The sequence below is a fragment of the Larus michahellis genome, chromosome 5 (assembly GCF_964199755.1).
Source record: "Larus michahellis chromosome 5, bLarMic1.1, whole genome shotgun sequence".
Classification (NCBI taxonomy): domain Eukaryota; kingdom Metazoa; phylum Chordata; class Aves; order Charadriiformes; family Laridae; genus Larus; species Larus michahellis.
Window position 1 is genome coordinate 53,176,769 of NC_133900.1, and position 25,502 is coordinate 53,202,270.

Genomic DNA, 25,502 nt, shown 5'->3' on the forward strand with positions numbered 1-25,502 from the left:
AAACGTTGACATGTTAGCTTTAAAAACCTATTAATAAAAAGCTACATAGTAACAAGCAGATGCCAGATTATTATATTTTTTAAGTTTTTATTTTACATACACCTTGTTAGAGCTCTTTTTTTTCCTACTGAGAGTAGAAACAGTGGAATTTGCATTTCATTTTATTTACTAACAGGAAGCACACAAAGACTCAGGTTCTTCGGGAGCACAGATAACCAGCAGAAAACGTAAACTTTGAAGAAAGAGCGAGCACAATTAACTTCCTGCCACAGTAACAACAGGGTGTAAATCAAAGCACCTTCTATAGCACATATTTGGGAAATCCAGCACCAGACTCCAGGCTCCCTGGATTTGAGAGTGCCAGGCTGGGAAAAGCCTTCTGGGGAACTGAGAAAGCATCAATTGCCCATAATCCTCTTAGAAAGGTAAATGAAACTCAATCCTGACATGCACCATATTTTTCCCTTCAATTACATGAAACTTTTTTCTAATATAATATACACAATACTATCAATACTATTAACTTATAATAGGTTTATTTGTATACACATATATATCAAAATATCAATTTATTTATGACCACTCTGTTGGGGTTTTTTTGGGTTTTTTATCTTGTACCTACCTTGTCTACGAGCTGAAAAAACTTTCCTTTGCCTGGTATTTCCCTAGAGATGAAGCTATCCTTTCTGTAAGGTCACACTTTTCTCTGGTTCTACCAACCCCCCTTGCTCATAGGATTATGTACACTGTGTTTAAATTCAAGATGGTTTTTGCCCTTTTATACTCAAATGCATCATCTTCTCTTCATCCTGATACATACAATAAAACCTGAATTTGTCGAGTTTGATGCTAGCTTGCAATATGACTTATTTTGGTGAGCAGATCGCTGTGACACCTCCTCATCCACTGTAACACCTCCTCATTAGTATTATTCTTGAATTCACTTTAGACAGTCAATAACAGTTTTCCGTACACCTTTGTAAAAGCTGGCTAAAAATCTACTTTTAAGAAGTGAATGCTAAAGCATTCACAATATCCTAGTCACAACGCCTTCATGTCTGTTATTTAAAGTACAGCACCATTACATCTGTATGCCAGCAACGTAAGGCTCATCATGCTTTTGCTCTATAGCATTAAAAAAGAACAAGTCCATCCTAGGTGTACCTTTTAATCCACACAAAGACAAAATAATTTATTACTATTTACATTGCTTTAAGTATTTTCAAGTTGCTATTTAGATGGCCTTGGTAGTAATGACTGCAGCAAGCTGGAACAGGTTTGCCGCAAAACAGAACCCAGGCTAGCACTAAAAATAAAACCTGGGTGTCTTGAAGCCTGGGAAAAGTATGGCAACACTACAAGGGATTCAGTGCAAACCCGCAGAAGATACTCCCTACACATACAACTCTTCTTGTCCATTAATTTGAATGGACAGATGTTTACAGACTGAGAATAATCCAGAGCTTCTACAGGTTTCTTTGACACTCCCATCGCTCTCGTTCCCCTTTCCCATCTGTTTCTTCTCCCACACTTCATTGTTCTGCGCTCTAACATCTTTCTTGCCACGGACCAGGCTCAGGCCAGCTTTCTCCATGTCCTGGTTATGCCCTACTCTCCCCCGTGCCCAAATGATGGGACGCAGGTGATGCCAGAATATCCATCAGAGCAGGGTCTCAGCGAGCTCTGGCGCAGGAGGCCCCCGCCTCTTGGGTAACAAGCCAACCTTTTTCTGCTATTTCTATGTACTATGCAGTAACATAGCCCCTTTTTCTTTTTTTCCCCCAGTCTACCACATTATTTGTCCCTATTTTACGTACTATCCATTACTTTTCAGGATTTTTTTTCCCTCTTTTATCCTCCTATCGCTATCATGGTCTCTAAGAGAAAGCCGAGGCTGTTAAGTACCACACATCTGTCATTTCAGCATTATGATTAGAAAGCAGATTCTGAAAATCCTGGTACCACCATAAAACTGGTAAACTAAGAAATCTCCCCTTAGATTTTATCACTTTATCACTGTTCTTGTACCCTTGCCTAGATACCTGCTGCTGATCACCATCAGAGACAAGGTTTTGAATTAGACATGCTCGATCTGAATCAGTACGGCTGTTCTTACAGATTTATTGCTAAAACAAGTGTTTCTGCCAGACCTGAGGAAATCAGCAAGAGGTAAAGTTACAGACTCTTGCATTTTACTACAAGTAGCTTTGCTGCGTGGAAGTCCCCGATTTCATCATCTACATTCTTTACACTGCTATGCAAACTGAGTTAATTCTGGTGACAATCAGCACATATGTAAAGTATTCAGGTATCTTCTTTGATAGCGGTAGGAAACATTAAGCATAGGAAATTTTGCGCAAAATATTTTTCACCTGCTGAGAAATATGGGTGAAAATGCTTTGAACATGATTTCGTTAAAAGCATCATCCTTATTAGCATAAGAAAGAAAAATGATTTGTTGGGAAATAGCCACCATTTAAGATATTTCATGTTGTTTTCCAATGTTATTTTCCCAGAGACACCAAGCAGGATTAGGTTTTGTGGTTTGGGTGGGGGAGAAGGTTGTTGATGGTTTGGGAAAACCTACCCAAATCTTGCTTTGCTCACTTGCTCCCGGATCCTCAGCTACAGCAAGAACTGGCTGCTGGAAGTTCTAACTTCAAAGGCCAGCTGCAGGGGAAATTGTCATTATTTGATCCACTAAATCTAGAACTTAATATTTATTTAAGTTTAAAAACTTTAAAAAAAATATTCCAACAAAGTAGCAGAAGGTTCCCTCAACGGCAAAGCCCCGTTATCTAAACACTTCCAACCATATACCCACCCTTGGGTTCCAGGTCCAAGTAAAACTCCACTCCTCCCCACCGGTTTTATCTCGCCAAATTCAGAGTGGGAGGAAAACACCGAGAGGACCAGCATCCCAAGGACCCCACCACAGCGGAGCACTGGCACACATTGGCAGTGCTCCCAGGAGCCAGCTCCTGCAGTTGGTTATTATTAAGGAACACAAACGCTTCTGCACTCCAGTCAGAAATATTCGGGGGCTCTAGGCACATGAACAACAACTCAATCATCACATTTCCTTCTCTCTATCATGAAATAAACACTCTGAGATACACTCTTTGTATTTATGTCCTTTCAAAAGAATTTAGGAATGGGGGTGCAGGGGCTGGGGGGGGGGGTGGTGGGAGCGGGGTGGGTGGTGTGTGGAATAAAACCACAAGTAAAGTGCACGGGTTCAAAATGTGCAGTAAATACTTTTGAAAGCAATGTTCTCATCTGGGAGTATTGCAACAGATGTTTATCATGAGCTACCGCAACAGTTAATCCCACTCCGAGCCAGATTAACTCTTTGCCATTGGAAACAAGCCTTTTTTCCACAGGCAGCCTACAGAAAACAAGGTGATGTGCCAGAACTACTGACAACAAGCGGTTAACTGAATAAAGGGGAGAGGGGGGGGAGGAAGCTGTGAAGCCCAACCAAATAAACCAATGTCTGGCCCAAAAGACTTAGATGAACAGGTGTATGTGTGGGTGGGAGTGGGGGGAAAAAAAAATAAGGAAAAAATATTTAAACAAAGCCTCCACTGTCATTCTGGTCAGTGAAGTGGGTACACACAAAATGAGCCAAACACCGTTTTTGAACAATTCACCAAATAATGGATTTTTTTGTATTTTTGGAGAGGATAAGAAATATTATTATTGATCTTGGTTTTCAAAGTGCGGTACCAATGTATTACAGTAACAACTCGGAGGTTATTCTATTTAAAGATATTATGAGTAAGAATGAAAATAGGAAGGTACAAAACTACAATAAAATATGGACATTCAAACAGCAATTCAACGTTCGGAAACGTTACAGTATTTCAAAATACTACAGATTTTAAAAATCTATTTTAGGCATCCATACATGAAACAGTGGTAGCCTACTAGACTACTTTTCTCTTTTTTCGTCTTTTTTTTTTTTTTCTTTAAACTGAGTAATTTAATGGCAGTTTTTAAATTTTTATGTAACTATTTACAGCACCTGTGTAAGCAATCTGGTATTTACTCCTTAAACATACAAATGTAAATCACAAGTTAAAGCATCGTTATTTAAAGCTGAAATCGCAGCTTCTTAACCGGTGCAAATCAGACCCCTGTTTGCAACCTTTCCTGAAGGCAGGTGAAAGGCAAGTAAATCACTGCCCAGAGCTAATCCCTCTGCTCCTAATTCCACAGGCATTTAATTTTGGGAAATCCTTGAGCATACATTGGTCCCATGAAAAGAGTGAGCAGTCCAAGAGAGTCAGGAGAAAGCCATCCCCCTTCACCATCCTGAGGAGATCAAGCAGAAGAGGCGAGTACACCATGTTCACAATGCCTTTGCCTGAGCAACACCTACGGCTCCCACATCCCTGGGACCACACGGCGCCGTGGCCGCACCGGGATCCATGTAAAACTGCTGGGAAGCAGAGCTGGTCCGAGGATTTACAGCCTTGCACAGCTTGCAAGGCTACACACAATTCTCATCTGAGGCACACACCTTCCCCTCCATGTGCCCAGTTGCGGTAACACAAGAATGAGAGTCGCAAATTCTGGAACCTTTGCTCTAAACTTCCTTCCTGACTCAAGAAAATCTCAGCTTGTTGGTTGTTTTTTTTCAAACAGAGAGAAAAACAAATGCCAATCTGTCAAGTGTAAAGACAATCTAAAGAGGTTTTGTTTATTTAATTGCTAGGCAGAACAATAAACGAATAAAAAGCTGTAGGAAGTCCTTAGGACTCCACAGTATTTCTGCTGGTAATGCAGAACAAGATTTATTCTTGGTATTACTCCTAATCAACAAAAGCAATGGCAAATACTATCAGTCTTTTTATATTTGATGAAGAGATTGATGCTATTTATTCAAATCTTTACAAATATTCCTCCTATTCTAAAAAGACCGATGGCCACAAAGGCACATGCTGGCAACAACCTCTTCCCAGCCCCTTTATCCCTAGCTAAAGGCCACTGGAACAGACACCCATCGGTTTGTTGACTAAAGTACAAAAGTTTGCAGCTTTTGTTTTTTCCCCACAGATATCAAACGTCACAAGTGCCGAGAGGAAGGTTTTGTTTTCTAAATCTTTAGTATTCCAGAGAAAAGTACTGACATTACATTCTGCAAGTCTTGCCAAGAACGTCTTTTGTGTTCACAGCTTCAGTGTTGATGATAAATTTTGAACATTAACAGTACAAAGTATCATTTAAATCAAAGCCTGAATCATAAATGTAAAAGTAATTTAAACTAGTGAACTGGAAACCTTGATTTAAATAATTTCATTTTGCAAATATAGTTCTCCTGAAGAACTATTTGCTTTCAATGGTTGTTAGTTCTTGCTGAGTAGGTAAATAAACTACATGCATCTATTTAAATGATTATGAAGCCTAATACACTCTAGATCTTTTATTTTCACATTTTATTAAGTTGACAATTTACTAGGCAATTATTTTTTTAACTATGATTCCTAAGTGCTTCAGAAATATTTCTTAAGTCCTAAAGCACCTTTTATTATGATGATTATTCCCATTTTATAGAACACTAAACCAAAAAAGAGATAATTAACTAGTTTGGAGACTTTCCTTCACCAGATTAAACTCACTCTAAGATAACATGATTGATCTCCACTATAGCAGCAACCTGTTGCACGTAATTTTTCACTTTGACCTAGCAATCATAATAATTTGCAAAGATCAGTAAGAGAACAATTAGCAGAAACGCCCCAGGAGGCAGCAGCAGAAGGCTGGGCCAAGCGTATGTACACGAATGAGGAGGTTCTGCTGGGTGGTTTCACCAAGATAGAACACTTGGTATTATTTTTACTTCATCTTCTAAAATTTGGGTGTAAAGGTAACAGTCAGCACAGTCTGCTGCTATTCTTCACGACAACACAGCTTGCTTTATGAACAAGCTCAATTATTTTGCCATGAATAATCATGGCAAAACTTGCAGTGAGCATTAGGATCGATTCCACAGCCCAGACGACTTGTCACACCGTACTTTCCAAGCAGTACAATCTCTAGTTTGAGTACTCGTTTCTTAATATTGTGCCTCAAAATCCGCAGGACGTTGCGCCAACAGCACTTACTGTGAATGTTGCAGAACAATTTCCATGTACTGAATATTGCATATCCTGACGAGCCAGCTGGGTTGAGACCTTACACATTACACAGCTTCTGCCCTGAGGGACAGTGCCAGATCTGAAACATTTACTAGTCAAAGACAGGTGATGTATGAAAAGTGGGAGAAGTGGTACAGAATTATTTTTAAGGTTTTTCACAGTCTCTCACCATTGTGCCCATTTTCCACTGGTATGAAAAGCTACTTCTGCCCCAACTTGGCCCATGCTAGGAAACCGCATCCTTCCTAAAACACCTCCTGATCTTTCCCCCCAAGCCATGTCTTACCAAGGAGGAGCATCAGTATCTCCCCAAGCTACTTTGTCCTCCTGTAAACTTGCTTTTGCTGTGATGATTACAGAGATTTTACCAGTTAGATAATGATGACCATCCCTGAGCTGTGCCGGGAGGGGCAAGGAGCAGAACAAGTGCTGGAGGAAAATGAAACAATGAAAGACACAGTGGTCCATGACGAGACAAATGTGTTAGGTGTAACCTCATAAAATGCCAGCTCTTCCCTTCTTCTGCCTGAAACCCTAGCCATCGCTAGGGGTGTGACCACTAACAGGCATGTAGAGGAGGAGGGTCTACAGGAGACAGCCCATCGCTTTGATGATGAACCCCACCTCTTGCAAGGTCTAGCTGGATCCATCCACCTCCTCATCTTCAGCTTCAGGAAATAAAGTCCAGACCCCAAATCCCACCCCACCGGGGTGCCACATGCCCAATCCATTTTGGTTTCGCTTTAGCTTGGGAATTAGAGGGACAAGGAGACAGCACAGGGAGCGAGAATGGGATGAGCCAGTTACAGGTCAGGGACCTTGCTGCCCCTAAGCCAGTCACCTTCCTAAAATGAAACCAAAAGAAGGTTTTATACTGAAAAGCATCTGAATTTTCTCCACAAGTTTCCCAACAATATATATCAAGCGAATCACTTCACTGCCCAGGTTGCCCATCCCCGGCGCAGGCTCCAGTCCCTGCCGTGACGCTTCAGACACGACGCTGCCGGTCTGCGAAGTGAGCGGGCTCCGATGGGAACGCTGGCCCCCAAAGGCAGATGTTGTGTAAATTCATATTTCATAAACACAGTTAATTGTGACAAGAGGGCTATAAAAATCCTTGTACCGCTTAAATTATTTCTCCACTTAGAGCAACTCTACCACCAGAAAATGTTACACATTGCACTTTATACTGAACTGGCAGCGCTGGATGATGACATTACAGCTCTATTAAATAACAGATATAAAAATCACAGATCTTTAAAAACTGCAAATTAATTTTTCTGCTATCATTCAACATAACCATTTGAAAACAAACATGCCATGCAGTTGTCATTAAAAGTTTTCCAATCTAACAGTGTGTGTGTTTAAATATGAAAATTACACTTTTTGCAATAAACATTGCTGCTATCAGGTAAAAGTGCTACTATAAGTCACATCAGTATTAGACAGAAACTACCAGCTAAAAGAGTCAATAATCCCTCATGCTTTACCGAGGAAATATTCTCTCTCCATCCAACAAAGTCACAAGGAAAAAAAAAAAACACAAACAAAAACCAAACAAAAACCACCAACAAAACAGCTAAACGATATTTGCTAAAACTTTGATACTTTGATGCAGGCACATAGGTAAGTAAAAGAGAAGTAATTCAGAGACTGTTTTTTAATGAGTTCATGGTTTATGCATTTACTGACGCTGATCCTTCAGTAACCCTCGTTTAGCAGATTCATTGTATCCACGTGAAACTCCTTGCGTACACTAGAGTCTAAGTTGTTACCCAACTCATGTATTTCGGGGGGCAAAGAAAGAAAGAAACCCCCTCCCTCGAGTTTTAATTTTTTTAGCCTGATTTTTTTGTTTCATTATTTAAGAGAAAATATTTATTAAGAGTTTATTACCTATTTATAGTTGGAAAAGATATGTTTTTAATAACACACGTCTCCTTTCGGGTAATAGCTTACACTTGCTAACATTTACTAAGTTAAGCGCAAGAGTAAGAAACAACAAGGTTTCCTTCAGCCCTGTGGGGCCGCTGGGTCTGTGCGTGGTACCAGAGCAGCGACCGGGTACCGCGCGAGAGGGAAAGAAAAGGCTTCATCTGCTCTCTCTCACCTGCCTGGGTGAGAAAACAAGCAGGAGGCGTGGAGGGGTAATTCAGTTCTGCAGCACTCGCGTCATCTTTCATATTTCTGTTAGCACCGCAAGCAGGCGACGCCTGCCAGCCTGGCTGCAGCACTTTGTTTACATGCTATTAGAAATCAGAAGTTGCTATTTAGGCTAAAGAAGTCTCAGTAGGTATCAACTAGGCACAGACATTATTCTGCCCATTTTCTCAGGATGCTCTGGGAAAGTTTATATAAAATAGGAAAATTATGCATGCTATTATGTAATGAAATCAAAATACAATAAAATGTAGGCATGGATAATTCTACTTTTAAACAGTAGCTACTGAACTGTAGCTGGCTTTGTTTTAAAAGTACATATCACTTGCATAAATAGTATTTATTTCATAATAAAAAAATACTTCCTACATAGCTATCCACATTTCTCATATTGAAGTATCCACAACCATTTGAATATAATGCACTGCTGAATTCAATTAAAACTCCCTAGACATCTATCATTTTAGACGACCTAAGTGATTTGGGTAGATAATCATAAATCTGCGGGTATGCCCCATTTTTCCTAGGAGCTGACAAATCGCCGGTGACGCAACAGGTGCCGTTTCCATTCATCATTATTTTTTATGAAAAGGATGACCCTGGCACAGTCCCTGCCAGCAGTCGGGCTGCCGGTGTGCCCGTGGGTGCGCGGGCGAGAGGCGAGGACCAGTGAAGCTGCAGCATCGCAGCTCCTCCGGCTGCTTCCCACACCACAGAGGTGCAGGGGCTGCTCCTGCTCAGTGGGGCCAGACCGAATTTCTTCTGTCACTCCCCAGAAAAACCTTTACTGCTTCAGGCTAGCAACAAAAAATGAAGTTTTCAGGCCTAGCAATAGGCCTGGACCCACAAACATCCTTCTGCCTCTGTAACACACAATAAGGGGTTAACAGCATCACGAGCAAACTCAGGTGTAGATCACACTGACTTCACTGGCAGTACCGCTGATTTTAACCCAAATTTCTACATGGGGCACCTTAAAGATTCAGCGGCAATTTTATTCAAAAGAAACATTCAGGCACTGATTTTTAACCCGCTCAAATGAGGAATTTGTATCTAAAATTTCCACTGTTCACTTGTATCGCAGAAATGATCACGCAAATATACTAGAATTTCAAGTACTGCCTCCAGCTGGGGATGCCACACAGTATATTTAAATTTCTAGCTATCTACTAGATGGCACAGAAATCACGCAGCCCAATCGTAACCGCTACGTTACTCAGGCAAAATACCACAGAGAAAAGTTGCAAAATCTGTCAGAAAATTTTTCGGTCGTAAAACATATCTCATGCAGAAATAACTTTTGCAGGAAAACCGCTAGGAACCTCAGAACTTAATAAGGTGGATGCAGCTTTAATATGAGATGAAATACACAGAAGAAATATAATCAAGGCAGTTGACTGTAAAAAGCCTCACGAAGAATAGATGAGATTACATGTAGCGCAAAATAATACAGAGCCAAATTTGTCCCTGAACCATATAACAGATTTACAAGACAAGATAAAAATGGAGGCTATTTAACTTCGCATTTGTTATTTTAAACTTAAACCAAACAAAATACGTTCAGATAACAACACATCATCACGTCCATTCCCAATTATGCATAATCTCAGACTAAAAGGGAAACGGATATTTAATGTTTAGCAAATACACAGAAATAACTTATGGGACGGAGCCAGGATTTTCAGCGGGGACCCGCCGACGGCCCGAGCCGACTCCGATCTACTTTTCTGCCCTTCGACGCACACGCGCAAACATCAATTTTTAAAACCAGAGAAAAACCCGCAGCGCAAAACTCCGCGCCCAGAAAAAGTTCGTGCGAGCCCGGTGGCCACCCAAACCCGCCCAAGCACCAGCCGGACGGGCGAGCCCAGCACGCGCAGACACGCTCCCCCCCCAACCCCCGCCCCGGTTTAAATAAAATTGAAATAAAATCGGTGACTCCAGCAGCGCCGGTGGCATCCGGGGGTCCCGGTGGGCAAACTTCTGCTGAGAAATGGCCTCTGTTCCCCCTCCCCGCGCCCCCCACGCAGGGACACGCATGCACCCACGCACAAAAAACACCTTCCTACCCCCCTCCCCCGAAAAAATACCCCCCTACCCCGAGGCATGCTGTGGCAGGCAGGGGGTGGCCACTGGCGCTGCCCCCCTCCCCACGCACCGCCCCCTCGGCACCCCGCCCCACGCACCGCCGGAGGAGGTGGGGCGGGGGGGGGGAAATAAAAATCATAATTATTAAAAATAAGATTAAAATAACAAATCGATCCGGCCCCGGCGCGGAGCGCAGGGCCGGGGGCGCCGGCTGCCCGCCGCCCCCGGGGAGGGTCGGGGACCCCCATCCACCCACCTTGCATCCCCGCCGCCGGCTCCGCACCGGAATACGCCGCCGCCGCCGCCGCTGCTGCTACTGCTGAAAATACGGGGCAGGCGGGCGCGACCAATCGGGGCGGAGAGCCGCCCGCCCCCAGCCAATGACGGCCGCCCGCCGCCGGCCCGCCGCCAACCACAGCGCAGCTCATTACCCGGCCGGCGGCGAGGAGGGGCGGGGCGGGGCGCGGCGCCGCCGCGGAGGTGGGGAACGTGCTGCGGGACCGGCGAAGGGGTCGCGGGACCGGCACCCGCCCTGCTGTGCCCTCCCCGCTTTCCCCCCCCCCCCTTTATTTTTCCCCCTTTCCCCCCCTATTTATCTTTTTTTTCTTTTTCTCCCCTTTTTCCTCTATTTTTTCCCTTTTTTTCTTCCCCCCCTTTTTCCTCTATTTTTTACCTTTTTTTCTCCTCCCCCCGTTTTCTATTTTTTCCTTTTTCTCCCTTCCCCCCTTTTTTCCTCCCCCTTTTTTCCCCTTCCCCCCTTTTTTCCTCCCCCTTTTTTCCCCTTCCCCCCTTTTTTCCTCCCCCTTTTTTCCCCTTCCCCCCTTTTTTCCTCCCCCTTTTTTCCCCTTCCCCCTTTTTTCCTCTCCCCCTTTTCTATTTTTTCCCTTTTTTCTTCCCCCCTTTTTCTTTTTGCCCCCTCCCTTTTTCTTTCTTTTTTCCTTTTTTTTCCCCCTCTCTCCTTTTTTCTTTTTTCCCCTCCTCCCCTTTTTTCTTTCTTGGGGGTGGGGAGAGGAGCTTTTTCCAGATTCTTTTGCATACCCCTCCCCAGCGTACATCATACAGACCAAAACCTTTGGGAACCCTCTGGGGAACTTGTTCTGAAAGGATGCCCCTGCATAAATCGACACTGATTCCTACCAGCACCAAAGACTATTATTTTAGAGAATACAGAAAGATGAGGGGATGAAAACCCCAACAATTTAGTCCAGCTAAAATCTGAGGTTCAGAAGAGCATCCGTTTAGCCACTGTTTTTTTAATAAAGTGATACACAAACACATTGCACTATTAGAACAGGGAACAGGCTCTTAGGGTGCCAAACCCAGCCTTTAAAAATACCAAACCGAAACCAGCAGGTGTTTCAACCACACAACTTCACTTCAGCATGCAAAGCTTTACGCTGTATCACCACTGCAAAATTATTAGCCAAGTAAACTTTCTTATTAAGTCCAACAAATTTGGAAATAAATATCTGCTTTACTAAAAAAAAAATTAATAAAAGATTGAATGCATAGTCTTATTTTTTAAAGGAAATTTAAATTTGTTAACATTTGTTCATTAAAAATAAACTTTCCAGTCAACAAAACTCATGACTGCTGTATATTACAGCAGCAAACTATCAACTGCAGAAGAGGGGATAAAAAAGCTCAGAATTTTCTTTTGGTTTTCCAGTCTAGGCACCCTGTTAATTCCTAAACTTAAAGTGAACTAAAACAGTCAGAAAATCTGCGCCTCCCATTTCTAATGTTGTGCTCCTTCTGACCTCATCCCCAGCATTTAAAATCACTAAATTGTGTTTGCTGAAAACTCTTGCCTGAACAGGCCACATTATTAATTTGTTCACAGCGTTTGGCTAATACAGGATAATACATGCCGTGAAGTGATAAACCTGATATCAACCCAAGGCTTGATGATAATTTACAGGAGAAAGCTTTTCTTTTGCAGATCAAGAAAGACTTATTTCTAAGGTGCCCCAAGAGCCAAGAACTCTGTGGTGCTACGAACTGCTGACAGGCAACCAATAACTGTGACAAATTATACATTCATGGCATCTGCAACAATCGATAAACTGACTCACCAAATTAATAAAATATAGATCACAAAGCATACATTTTTATTAAAGAATAATTTCATGATAACCAAGTAATGTGGATGCTTCCAAGCATAAGATTAAATTACATGCTGAGCAAATCTGGCATTTTGTGATAAACTGTGAAAATAGTCTTTGCAACAGCAACTGAGGAAGAACACTGCTGACATAGTCTATAAACATGTTTTATAAAGCATAACCGAAAGTAACAAAAAAAAAAAAAAAACACTGAAGCGGTGGTTAGAGAATTCACTACCATATCCATAATAATTACTTTCTAGACTTCTCCTTGCTTTGTAATTTACTCCTTCAAATATGCTGCTGATTTTGGTGTTAAAAGTAATAAAAACAGATTACCTACACAGGGGAATATTTACACAAAATTAATTCCTTAACTAGTCAGACTTCAGCAGTCGTCATTATTGGAGTACTCAAAGATTTCTAATACAATTAGGAGGATGAAAATTTTACTTAAACACACGAAGGCAAGTGTCTTACCTGAGAGATGGACGTTCTTTATCAAAACTTTGTGCCTGCTGAGTAACTTCAAGTATTTGCTTGAATACAATGGATCCCACTGGACGTGAAGGTCTGAAGTGGTTATGTATTTTCCTGCATGGATATTTTCCACTACTGAGAAATGCATCCAGAAGAGCTTTTCCAACTTCATATAAAGGCATCAGAGAAGCCGCTCCTTCCCCAAGGAGGAAGACAGAGCATCTCTTACAGCAAAGGCTTTACTTCTGGGAAGAACGCACTTGGGCACATCCTCAGTCTCCATTATCCTGGTTAGGTTATTGCTATAAAATAGGACAGCTTTGAAACACGTCCTGAACAAAGTATTTAAAAAACTGAGATCCTGTTTATTGAAGTTCGCAATTATTAGTTCCTGAAATGCCTTAGTACTCGGTCTCTACAGGCTAACTATGCCACATCAACAGCATCAGAAGGCTGTCCAAAAATTAGTTTTAATCCTCCAGAATGTCAGATGTGTAGTGCTCTCAGGCAGCCTTCACATGACTGACGTCTTGTCAGATCTTCTAAATATTTCTTTTATGGTAAAACATCCAGCATTTCCTGGAAGCGCACTCTCATACTTGCAGTGAGTATTTTACATCCATAATGTTTAGCCACTGTCTGAACTTCCATGGATTTCCTAGTTAAACGCATGACACGAGGTCTTTCCTGTCCTTCTTTCTAGCTAATAAATAATGCAATCTTAATTCTGAAATGCTGTCATGAAACAAAAATCAAATAAAGCCTAAGTAATAAAAAATTTGTTTATACTAGATCCATTATGAATTGAATTCCTTTTTTAAACAAATGACATTTAATAATACATTAAACACGTAAACAGGAAGATATTTGAAGTTATAATTCCATCAGCTCTTTCTCGTGACATTCATCTTCTCAAAGGCCATATCCACACTTCAATCTAATCATTTCTAGAACGTTGTTATTGTTAAGTTAATAAGAACAGTTCCTTAAAAATGGCTTACTACTTTGATAAGCTGCTGTCTTCCCCAACTATGGCAACCTAGATCAGTTTAAAAAAAAAATAAATCTATTCATATTATTAGCAACTGGAAATTTATTACAAAATGTTATTTTCTTTCAGAATGAAGTATCTTTATTTGGAAAATATATCCAAATATTCCTACTTACAAACCACCACTTTTTTCCATATTTTACAGATTTTCTGTACAGTGATCATTTCATTTACTAAGAAAATACCGAGATTGCTATGAATCTTTTCAGTCACCAAAACGCGACTACAGATAGCAGCAATGCATATTTTAGGGAAGCAGCAAACAGGACCAGCTTCAGAATTACACCCACCGCCCTCAAGATAAGATGAGGCAAGAGCGTTTTCTCTTGCCATAAATTACCACTCCCTCCTATCAGCAATTATTTAACTTTCAAAAATAGCTGCAACGCAGACAAATTATGAGCTATAATTACGCAAATTTATCCCTGGTAAATGACTGCATACATGCATATATGTATACCTACTTAGTCTATTCTAAAATGTATCTGCATGCATAATGTTAAGTATTATAATCAAATATACCAGGATATCTTTACCTTATCACCCAGGATAACAATGTTTCTATCCTAAATATCTGTAAGCCATTCCACTGGTCCAAAAATGCCCACTACTGCTTTTATCTGTATGGTACCTGTCACTTGATTCTGGTGTATCTTCTAATAAACCTTCCTCCTTCCCAGAAAATAGCACGCAGACCTAAGTTCACAAGAGCTAAAAGGAGCACCAGCCACACTCCCAGAGAAAGGCAAAAAAAAATACATATATATATATATCTCTATCTCTATATATCTGTCTCACTTCTTCAGGTTGAGAAGTCCATACTCTGAAAGTACGTGAAGCCTAGTAGTATTTGAAATACTGTACATAGTTGTCCTGTTCTTGGCTGTTGTAGGATACAGGACATTGGGCCAGGTGGTGCTCACGGTCTGATCCGGTTCAATAATTATTTTATGAAGTACTTCAAGACCAAGTTGCCTCATGCTTTTCTTGGAAATTGGAATTATTGAATATCTTAAGCCACTCTAGGAAAAGCAAATTAAAATTTGACTACTCCTGCACTACTATTCTGACACAAAGCAAGCACCTTCTGCTTTGCCAGGGGTCTTGGTAGACCATTGTTTCTCCAAAGAACCAACAATTCTGCTAAATCATTATGATGCTGCAAGGCACTGCCTCTCAAACAAATAGCTGCATTTCTCTTGTTCGTACACCCAATTATCCAGATATTTGTCTTAGACATGGAGTAAGACTGCTGATCATTAACAGCAGCACTGCTTTAAGGGCATTGTTTTAACTTCCATAGCTCTTCAGAGCCTCTGGTCCTACCTGCGTGGCTTTAGATTCGGCCATTTACATCCCAGAGCCTGTTGGGTGAGGGAAGGCAGGTTGTACGGGAGGTAGCACCACAGGCAGGTTTGGGGTGGGGGCTCAACAATCTCTATACGCTCAGTCATCTCAACATCTCTGGTACTCACTTACTCAAACGTCAGATTTACAGCATTCATTGCGCAGTGAACATTATACAACAATGAACTCAGAGGTTCATTGTTTGTTTCTGTATTTCTTATTATTCTTTGCACTCTCATAGGGCTTAAAAATTCCAGATTCCCAGAGATCTAGGTTCTGAACAGAAACTTATCAAAAATATGGTAACCCAATATAGTTTGTCTTTTTCCACACTGTTTTTCAATGGTGATAGAATATATTGCTACAACAAAAAGCCTTGATACTTTCTGATTTAAAGCACAAGAACAAATGCTATTTTTAAAGGCAAAAATCTGTTATAATTATAGGGTTGGGGTGGGTTTTTTTTGGAAGAGCAAAGACTTTTTTTTTTTTTTTTTACTTACAGTGAAAATTCTGAATATTGTACATGCACATTCACATCACTTTGCAAAACTGTCAACACCAGATATACGCTTCCTTCTTTGAACTATCTCCCTGTGTTGCAACCCTCATCTAAATTTGAAAATATTTTGGTAAACATAGCTGATGTTTCATGGGTGTAATTTTGAGACCATAAGGAATTTAAGAAAACAGTTGATACTGTACTAAAATCTAAAATAGGCTTTTAAGAATTTATCAGCTTTCTCAAATCAGCAACTAATATGATAACCATCTAGAAATGAGTATCTGAAGCCCATCTAAATTCCTCCTAGATTTTTCTCTCTGGAGTTTTGGTTTGGAACTTTTGATCTCCTTTTGAAGGAGATTTTTGTACGTTTCTACAAAATTCGTACAACAATATTTGTACATTCTATTGTGGTGACATATTTAATACATTAGTTAAACATACTCATGTCTTAACATTATGCATTTAGCCTATATAATCAATGTACTTGTATCACAAATTTTATCACAATGGGCTTTTACTCCTAGAGCAGGTTGTCTCAAAGATGTAATAGTTGTGAACATCCACACTTTTCTCAGATAAAGAAAATAGTTTGAATAAAACATTACGAGTGCTACTGGCGTAACACATTTCTTAGAAGCACAGGTCTGAGATGTTATAGGAATTACGTAAAATAATTGCTTTTATGAACTTGAATTTTTTTTTTTTTTTTGCTGTTCCCTCTCCCTGGAAAGCTGTGAGGGGATTTGGGTGCTCTGCCCATCAGGAATCCTCTTCCAGCGTTCAGCCTCAATTCATTCAGCATTTGTTGGTAACATTTTTTTCTTTTGCAGCCATTGGCTTTCAGTTCTTTTACTTTTGTGCTCCATACCATATCTGGTGTAAGGATGAATACTCCATACTTCTCACGTCTCCCTCTTATATGATAGTCTCTTCACCTCACTCATTAAACCGTTCAGAAATTATGAACTCACACTGATAAAGCAGAAAATGCTGTTCACTTGTCTTTATGCACATCACAGGGACTGCTAAAGCACATCTCATGATCATTCGAGTACTATTTATCTATAATGAGGATCTTGTTGCAAGTTCGTATTTTACAAAATTCTGCTATTATTCACTTAGAAAATATGACCTTCGATTTTGCATTTTGAATTTGATTCCACTTCTATTAGCCCAGTTTTCAATGTCATCTCAGTTATTTCTGTACAATATCAGGATTCTCTTCTATATTTAGGATGCCTTCCAGTTTTGTCATTAGCACAGGCCCCCTACTTATGGCAGGTGATCCACATTAAGCAAGTCAGGCTCAATACTCCTCTGGTAACCTTTCCTGCATACCACACCTTTTCAAAAAATATTATTTCACTTTGAACAACACCTGCCAGTGAATTTATTCAGGAAGAAATAATTCTTTAGCTCAGTTTCCCAGCTGCAACCACTCTGCTTGCTTTCTGGTTCTTTTTTAGGCTGAGAGTTAAGATATATGGAATGAAATTGTGCCCTTGGTTGCTTACACAAGGACTGTGTTTGGCCTCCGCAACACCATTATTCAACAGATGGTCATGAGTAACATGTTCTGGCTCAAGGTCTTTAAGAACACTGGGTGCGTACTGAGGAATCGGCCTCTGCGGTTGGAGTCACACACACACACACTCATGCTTTGTGGATGCTTTACTCCAACACCAAGGTCCTGATGACCTTCAAGAGGCAGGCAAAAACCAAACCTTACCTTGTTTCTTCACTTCTGGTAGCTTATAAGGTAGTAGGCCTTGGTGGCAGTAAATACTAATTTTTATGAGTCTTGAATTAATTCACAATAATCTCCTTAGTATGCCATAAGTACTAAGGGCTGACCTGAAGCTTTTTTTTTTTTCTTTTTTTGGAACAAGAGGTAATGTCTGGATTTCAAAACATGGTGGTGGTTTAGAAATCAAGAGTGAAGACGCCTCTAGGGAGGTGCAAGAGGCTGCCCCGCACACTGCACTGCTGCCTTTGGCATGCTGGAGTCTTCAGAACCTCTTGTGGAATAATTACTAAATTGGCCAAAAATACAAAAGTACAGCATTGTTCACACATTAAGGAAAGTCATAAAATCAAGAGGCTTCTGAAGCAGAATACAGCCACAGCTGGCACGTGAAGAATGCAACATCTGTGATTCCCTGTACAAGGTTGTTTGTGAAACTACACGAGGGATGGAACAGAACGCAATCGTTCCATGGCCTTCCCTTGTGATGAACAGCAGATATGGGGACAAGATGGTACTATGGAACAGATAAGCAGCCTACTCGCTACCCAAGCCAACATTTCATCAAATTTTGATGAAATTTGTGCGTTTGTGCTGTCGTTTGTGCGAACTTTCCTCATTACAATGTACCAAAACACACCTCCATCCCGGAGGCTATCTGCCCCCAAGGTGCGACCACTCCTCCTTGAGTACACTAGTCATAATAAAAGTATTAATGACTAAAGTCACTCAAACTCCACTTTGAAGATAAAAAAATAGTATAAAAATAGCCCAAGAGAGGGGGGGTATTGGGAAGACACCATTGCGAACAAGTCAGGAGAACTCCATCCCTGACTCCCGGGACCAGTCGACGGGCTGAGCCTTTCTTCCCCCCCATAGGGACGCCTTTGAGTAAGACTTAGATTATACCGAGTGTTTCCTTGGGGAACTTAGAAATTTCTCTAGAGAATCTCTATCCTACGTTTATAGCCAGGCTGTATTGTTTATAACTTTTTTGCACATTTTGTATCCTTAATATCATCTTTATCGCCACGTGCTTTGCAGACAGTGTATTTATCAACAGCAATCCTAAGAACCTATACATCTGTTGTTTAAATAAACTGCACTGTTTAAGAGGCTAGTCGTTTCGGTTCCTCACTGAACACAACCAAAGACTTGAGAGTGGCTGTGCTAGTTCATGAGGACGACTAGACTGAAGATGCAGTCCACTATTAGTGTATCCAAATCATCATAGTTTAATACATATTAAACGCGATTGGACTGATAGTGCTGAATTGGGCATCACTCAGGCACCTAACCTCCCACCGCGGTGAGGAGTGTTAGAACACAAGGGGGTTTATCTTCTGCCAAAACCACTTTGGCCCTTTTCACGTAACACCTCTAAAAAAATTGTTCTGCCAAAAAAAAAAAAAATTAAGTAGGTTTAACCATTTTTAGAAGCACTGCCAATACCGAGGTGTCAAACCGGAGTCTTTGCCTGTACCTGTCTCCCTATTCCTAGAACAATCAAACATTATCATTAAATCACACAGTATCGTTAAAGCAATTCAAGACCGCCCCGGAGGCGTTGGACCTAAGAGCAGCAGATCTGCGGGCTGTCAGGGTGCGATGAACCCACCACCTCTCCCCAGGGGAAGATCCTCTGCTTGAGCAGGCCAGCGCCCATCGTACTTATCACCAAAAGGGTGGGATTTCTGCAGAGATGTCAGGTAGATGTAGGACCTCTGCTGAGGCGTGTTCAACAAAATGTTGTATTTTAATTACACAGAACTCAAAGACCCAGCTCTGAAGTTTTGCAGATGCAAACCTCCTTCCTGGCACAACCTACTTCAGCGGTTAAGTTCTGAAGCCACATGCAGGGCAAGAAGATTTTTCTTAAACCCTTCCAACAACATCAATAACACGGTTCTAGTTATGAACTTCAGTTAGCTTTCTGCTCATTAAACCACCGCTGTTTCCCCTTGATGTAGTATTAGATCAGACATCACTAAAACTGCCTCTCTGTGTGTATGTACACAAATACGCTTTTCCCTTTGTTCTGCAGAACAAACTGTTAACAGAAAAGTGTTTATATTAAAACTAAGTAGAATTAAATGTCAATTAACAGTTAATAATAGTCTTAAGATAACATTTCAGATCTATCATAATCCCATAATAAACTGAATTCAGAGCTGACATTGTTTAGGTTTTTCAGCTATTGTTTTGACTTGGAAAGAAACTACCAGTTGATTAAAAAAACTGAATGATCTTATGCTTTAACATCTCAATTGAAAATGCTCCTGAGCTTCACTATGTGCTCACAAGGAGGTCAACACACCCCACTTGCCTACCTGCTCATCACAGCTCTGGATACATGAGGAAGGGTTTGGGGTTTTTAATCTATGTACATTTATCAATTAGTGCTTCTTTAACAAAAGCAGACGGACTTTTTTCCTACTCCTCTAGTCCTTCATAAACTCTTTGGAACACAGATAACACAGAACACAGCACACTACAACAGTGTAATTCATAGGAAATACTATATATGGCAGGACCTGCTATTTAGCCTATATGGAATGACAATACTGTTCAATTTGGATAACAAACCTATTTATCAATGGAACGGGTATGTTTGTTTCAAAGCAGTCTGAAATACAGAAAACAATCCACTAACTGAAGAAATAAAGCAAGGTAAAATATGCAATAATTAACATCCTTCATTGCATTTTGCACTCACACTCTTGCTAGAGGAAGACTTCTTTGCGCAGCCCATCTTGCAACATGAGCAAAAATAGAGCAGTTTTGATGGGTAAATCAGAAATAACAGCTTAAAATTTATTTTTAAGAACGTCCATTCCTGAGTGCCTTTTTGGAAGAATTTATAGTCTTCAGAAGCTCTAAAAATGGTTCTGCCAAAAAATAAGCGGGCTTAACCATTTTTAGAAGCATGGGCAATACTAAGGCTTCAGGCCTAGAGCGTGTGCCTGTACCTGATGCTTTTCTGTGAATACAAGACCTCTGTAATTCTATGAAAAGCAGCAACTGGTACTGTAACAAAGACTGAACTCTACCATACTCTGAAGCATCTGATTTCAGTTCTTTGCTAAAATGTATTGAAGCTTGAATACGTTTCAGTTTACCAACATACTTCAGGCCCAAGTTCATTTCTACATGAATTTACCTTTAGCTTGTAGGAACATCTAATGATGTACCATGACAACTAAATTCTATACACTAGACAATAAGCATTTTATCACCTTTGGAAAAGGAGATAAAGCTCAACAACTAGGTGTATTCATCTTTTTCCACAATTAATCTAATGAGAAAGGGGCAGATGAAGCTAGAGTGGGCTATAAATGCCTGCAGTATGGCACGCGTGTTCCGGGCCACTTGCTATAACAGGAGTGTGCATCCTTATTCCTTCTCCAAAAGACAACACTACTACAATCAGCTGCTTACAAAATATCTAGTATGTTATTTACAGTGAACACTGTTACAGTGACTGGAGTGACTCCTGGTGAATCCATAATGTATTTTACATGGAGTGCATATGGCCTATTAACACTCCCCCACGATCAGAGGTAAACGCTTTCTTTTAAAGTATCAGCTAAAATGTGTGTTTTGTACACTCTTTTGGGATATCAAAAAATAGAAGTAATCCCAGCTGTAAATCCCCGCTCCTGACAGACATGTCTCCTCAACCCCCTGAATGAACCTACGATTGATGGATGAGGAAGAGCAGCTTCCATTGCATCACAAAGACTTACATAGATGTGACTTACAACACTTAGATTATTTGAACTAGGTTATTTTTTATTTAATTACTGAAGAAAAACTCTATTGAGTTTAAAAGAAGAGTAATTTGGAGTAGCTTAACAAGGTAGAAAAGATCACCGCAGTAGTCCTTGGCATGGATGACACTTAAAAAGAATTGAAAAGCAAGAGCCATTCAAGAAGAAACTAGTTACAACTTGTTTAAACTAGAAACTCCCAACGCGAACTAAGCAAACATCCTTATCCTTTCAATAACCCAAACACTTGAAGCCAAAGTAACAAAGCAAACAAATATGTTCCACAGTATTGGGTCATTTTGTAGCATCTCACATACAGGGCACCCAGAATTTTCTGGATAACACTAGGAAGTATTATTATTATTTTGCACCAGTGAAGAAGCTAGAAGAAAGATTTCAGTCCCGTAAGAGAGTTCACATCACTTGACTCAGTCTCCACACATACAAACTTCACAGGGTATACAGACCTAAATGCCCTACACAGCCATTTAAAGAGCTATTTATATAATCATATTAAGTGTCAAATATGTTAGAATAAGAAAGGAGGGGTTTTTTTAAAAATCAGATTTAACAATAAGACATGCACAAAATTAAAAAGGTAAAGGACTGACTAATGACAAGCAGCAGGATAATGATGGAAGAATAAAAATTAATCTTCATTGAAATGACTGCATTTTGTGCAGAAAAATCTTTGCAGACCACCATACAGCATGGTGGCCTTACAGGACTGACATCCACAGTACCCTAATAGGAAATTCGATCTTATCCTTTCTCTTAAATCCAGCACTAACATACTTCCTACTATAAATACTTCAAACGTCCATAAGCAAGAGCAATATTGATGTAAGTGATTATAGGACAGCATTAATATGCAAAAATGGATTTTTATCTCTATTATGAAATATGAATATCGTGCCTAAATAATTTCTGACTTCTGTCTAGAAAGACCGGACTTAAGTCTTATTTTTTTAAAAGGTGCGATGGGTACAACAAGAATAGAAGAAATTTGTCATATCACAATAACATTTCAGAGATGAAATATCATTATAATGACATGTCATTTGATTATATAACATCAGATAAATCAAAAGCAAGAGACACTAAAAAATGTCTGAAGTTAAGCTATCCCCCTCATTTTCCTCAAACTATTTTTAATCAAGTTCTCATTTTAAAATTGTTCAGTTATTCCATTTGTTGAGCACAGTATATTTTGTATGTGACACACACAGCCCCCACAAAAGTGGAAATCCCAAAGTGGTAAACTTGTTCTTTACAAGCAACTGTATTTGAAAAGACCAAACTGTCCTTTTGGTCCACTGGGCTTTTTGGGGGAGGAGGAAGAGTAAACTATCTTAAATTTACAGCATCGGTAAACAAAAGCAAGAGAGATCTATATTAAATGGCTCACTGGAGCATGTAACATTTTACAGAAATGGGATTTTACAAGAATACAGAAGAGTAGATTTTCTGTATTTGAAGAGTCAACCAAAACAGATGGGAGAACAACCAAAAAAAAGATCTATCAATAGGGATGCAACAAGAAAGATTTCAGGTTTAATATACTTACTTGTAATTTTTTTAATTAATTAGCTAGGTATTGTTACAATGGAGATAACTGCTTAGAAAATTGTTCAGTGCAGGTGAATTAAAAATACATGGAATCACTTTTAATTCAGGATGAAAAGGATCTACACACACTCATATAGCTGGTACTTTAGCAAGTGATAAACACCTTAAAAGAAAAACAAAGAAAAAAGAAGAAAAATTTATTTCAGCTTGCTTTATACTTTTTTTTTTTAATGTAAAAGTAGATGGACAAAAATATTTACAACAACTTAAAGAAGCGGCAAAACTGACATTCAGCTTCAGAAGACCTACAGCATCAGCAATCAACAGGATCACAGCAGGCAGGGTCCAGCAGCAGAGCTCCTGCCCAGAACTACACGGTGTAAGGAGTGGAGCAAAGAACCTGCAAGATTACAAAAACTGACTTTGCAGAACAATTTGCAACGCTTTCTTCTAATCTGTCCAGCAATTAAAGAGCTCAGGATCAGCTACTGCAAGCCAATGCATATTTTGTACGACAAACATTTTTTTTTCTTTCCTTTTCCCCCCCCGGAATTTACACCATGTTACAGTCTAGGTCTTAAAAAAAAAAAAAAAAAAGGAGAATTGTCTGTCAAAAAAAAAGAATAAGAATACAGAACCTGTGCTAAAGATAACATCTATGGTCTCAATAAAATATGTAAACCAACTTGTTATGGCCCATTGTGTTCTAGCCATGATGAAACAATTGCCTTTGAAGGGACTGTAAACAGAAAAAAAAAAAAGAAGAAACTTACTGATTTAAAAAAAAAAAAATACTCATTTGCCTAAAATTTTCTGGTCTTACTAAAGCTGAAGAGCAGAAACACACCCACATTACCTATTACTTACACAAAATGCTACTGCTGAATCAGAAGTAAACAGAGATTGCATTAAATTAGTTAATGTTATTTTGGGGTTCTCCAATTTCCTGGTCACTGAAGTCTGTAGCAAGGACAGAAACGTGTGTCTGTAAGGAACCTAGCACCTCAAGCCTGAGAGGGAAGATGTGTAACTAAGTGCGTCCTCTGGAAGCCAATGTAGTCACAAATGCTTTGAAGGTTTCTGACACTCAAGAAAACCAGAAACCAGAGTCACTGAGAGCTGTGAAGTACTACGTGTGTGGAAAACATTTTTTCATTCTGTTTTCCTACACTTCTCAAAAGTTTTATTGATTTACTCTGGATTTGAACAGATACATTTCTTTTGATATTAGTCAACCAACCAGTATCAAAACCATATAATTGAAGGTGTTGCATATGAATGTAAAATCTGCTATTGAGTAGAACTGACAAGAACGACTATAAGGTTCATTTGCTCTTGGATGACATGAATTGCTATGGTTGAATCTTGACTGTTTTCTTCACTAATGTTAGTAGAAGCACACATAATTGACATCAGTGAAATGAAGAAAGCATTGAACAGGAAGGATGAACGGTTGACATCAATTTTTCCTTCAGACTAGAACAGGTATCCAGTTACCTAAAGAGACCATGTTGCTTTCTTAGGGGACGGTTGACATGGCTGATGAGTCTATAGTGGATCAGAGAAGGTTGTATCAGCCATTGGGGAAATAAAGAATGACCAGGATCACTGCTAGTATCTATACAACCTCCCATATATATAAAGGGAAAACATGAAACGTCTTGAGTTTCATGGCATACTCTAGGTGGCACTGAGATTAGTGTCTCCTTGAAGAAGAGATTTGAAGAAGTCTCTTCAGAGGTGAAGAAGAAATTGCTGTTAGGAAAATGGATGTACTGTCCAGTCCTAAGCAGATCCTACAGAATACAGCATCTCCCACAGAGTCCAGAAATCTAGCCTCATCCAAAAAAGTTGAGCATCCATTAATCTCTAAATTTAAAGGTATTTTTAAGCTTTTATTTATCTTAGTTGATAGGATTTAAAAATAAATCACTTAGTATACTAGCATACAGAAATTAGTCTAAGAACTGAGCTGCTCAATAGGCTGAATGAATCATTATTAAAATAAAATCTTGCTATTAGTACAGGATAAATACATTTCCCCATCTCCAAAAACCCTACAGTGCAGCTGAATTATTGAGACTTTCCCCTGTGCATTTCCAATGTGACAGGATGTACAGCAGAGAGACCAACATACCCAAGACTCTCACCCCATGTAGGCAAGCAAAGACTACCTGTATCCTCTCCATTTCAGCTGGAAATATTTTACAGTATCAACTTTTATCACCTGAAATGCCTTGCCAAAAGTTTTATTATCTGAAGCTCTGAAAACACGTTACAGTTTTCTTAAATACATTGAGCATCTAACAGGCCCCACATGATTTACATGTATTGGCAGATTTCAGATTATTTAAAATGTTAATTGGTAATTCAAGAAAATATGTTTTGTTGAAAACAATAAAATTATAGATGTGCAATTTTGTCTTCTAATTATATTACTTCCTTTAGTCTGTTACATATTACGTATTTGCTATATTGCTCACACAACAGTGGATTTGCTGTTTCTGGAAACACACATAGCTGCATCTTCTTTCATT

The 25,502-nt window shown here is 39.8% G+C and overlaps 1 protein-coding gene across 12 annotated transcripts in view; it reads right to left on the reverse strand.

The window, feature by feature from the left end:
- Nucleotides 1-25,502, reverse strand: part of CTBP1 (C-terminal binding protein 1) — a 249,997-nt gene that overhangs the window by 147,156 nt on the left and 77,339 nt on the right. Inside the window, exon 1 of one of the 12 annotated variants that reach the window (XM_074587334.1) lies at nucleotides 10,648-10,725. The exons of 8 other annotated variants lie outside the window; for them this stretch is intronic. Coding sequence is in view for 2 of the 4 variants with exons in the window: in XM_074587318.1 (XP_074443419.1) it covers nucleotides 10,648-10,654 (7 nt within the window). In the remaining 2 variants the exon portion in view is untranslated. Of the gene's footprint in view, nucleotides 1-10,647; nucleotides 10,726-25,502 lie in introns of those variants that run through there. 3 more of the 12 variants (XM_074587318.1, XM_074587317.1, XM_074587332.1) reach the window with 3 other exon arrangements.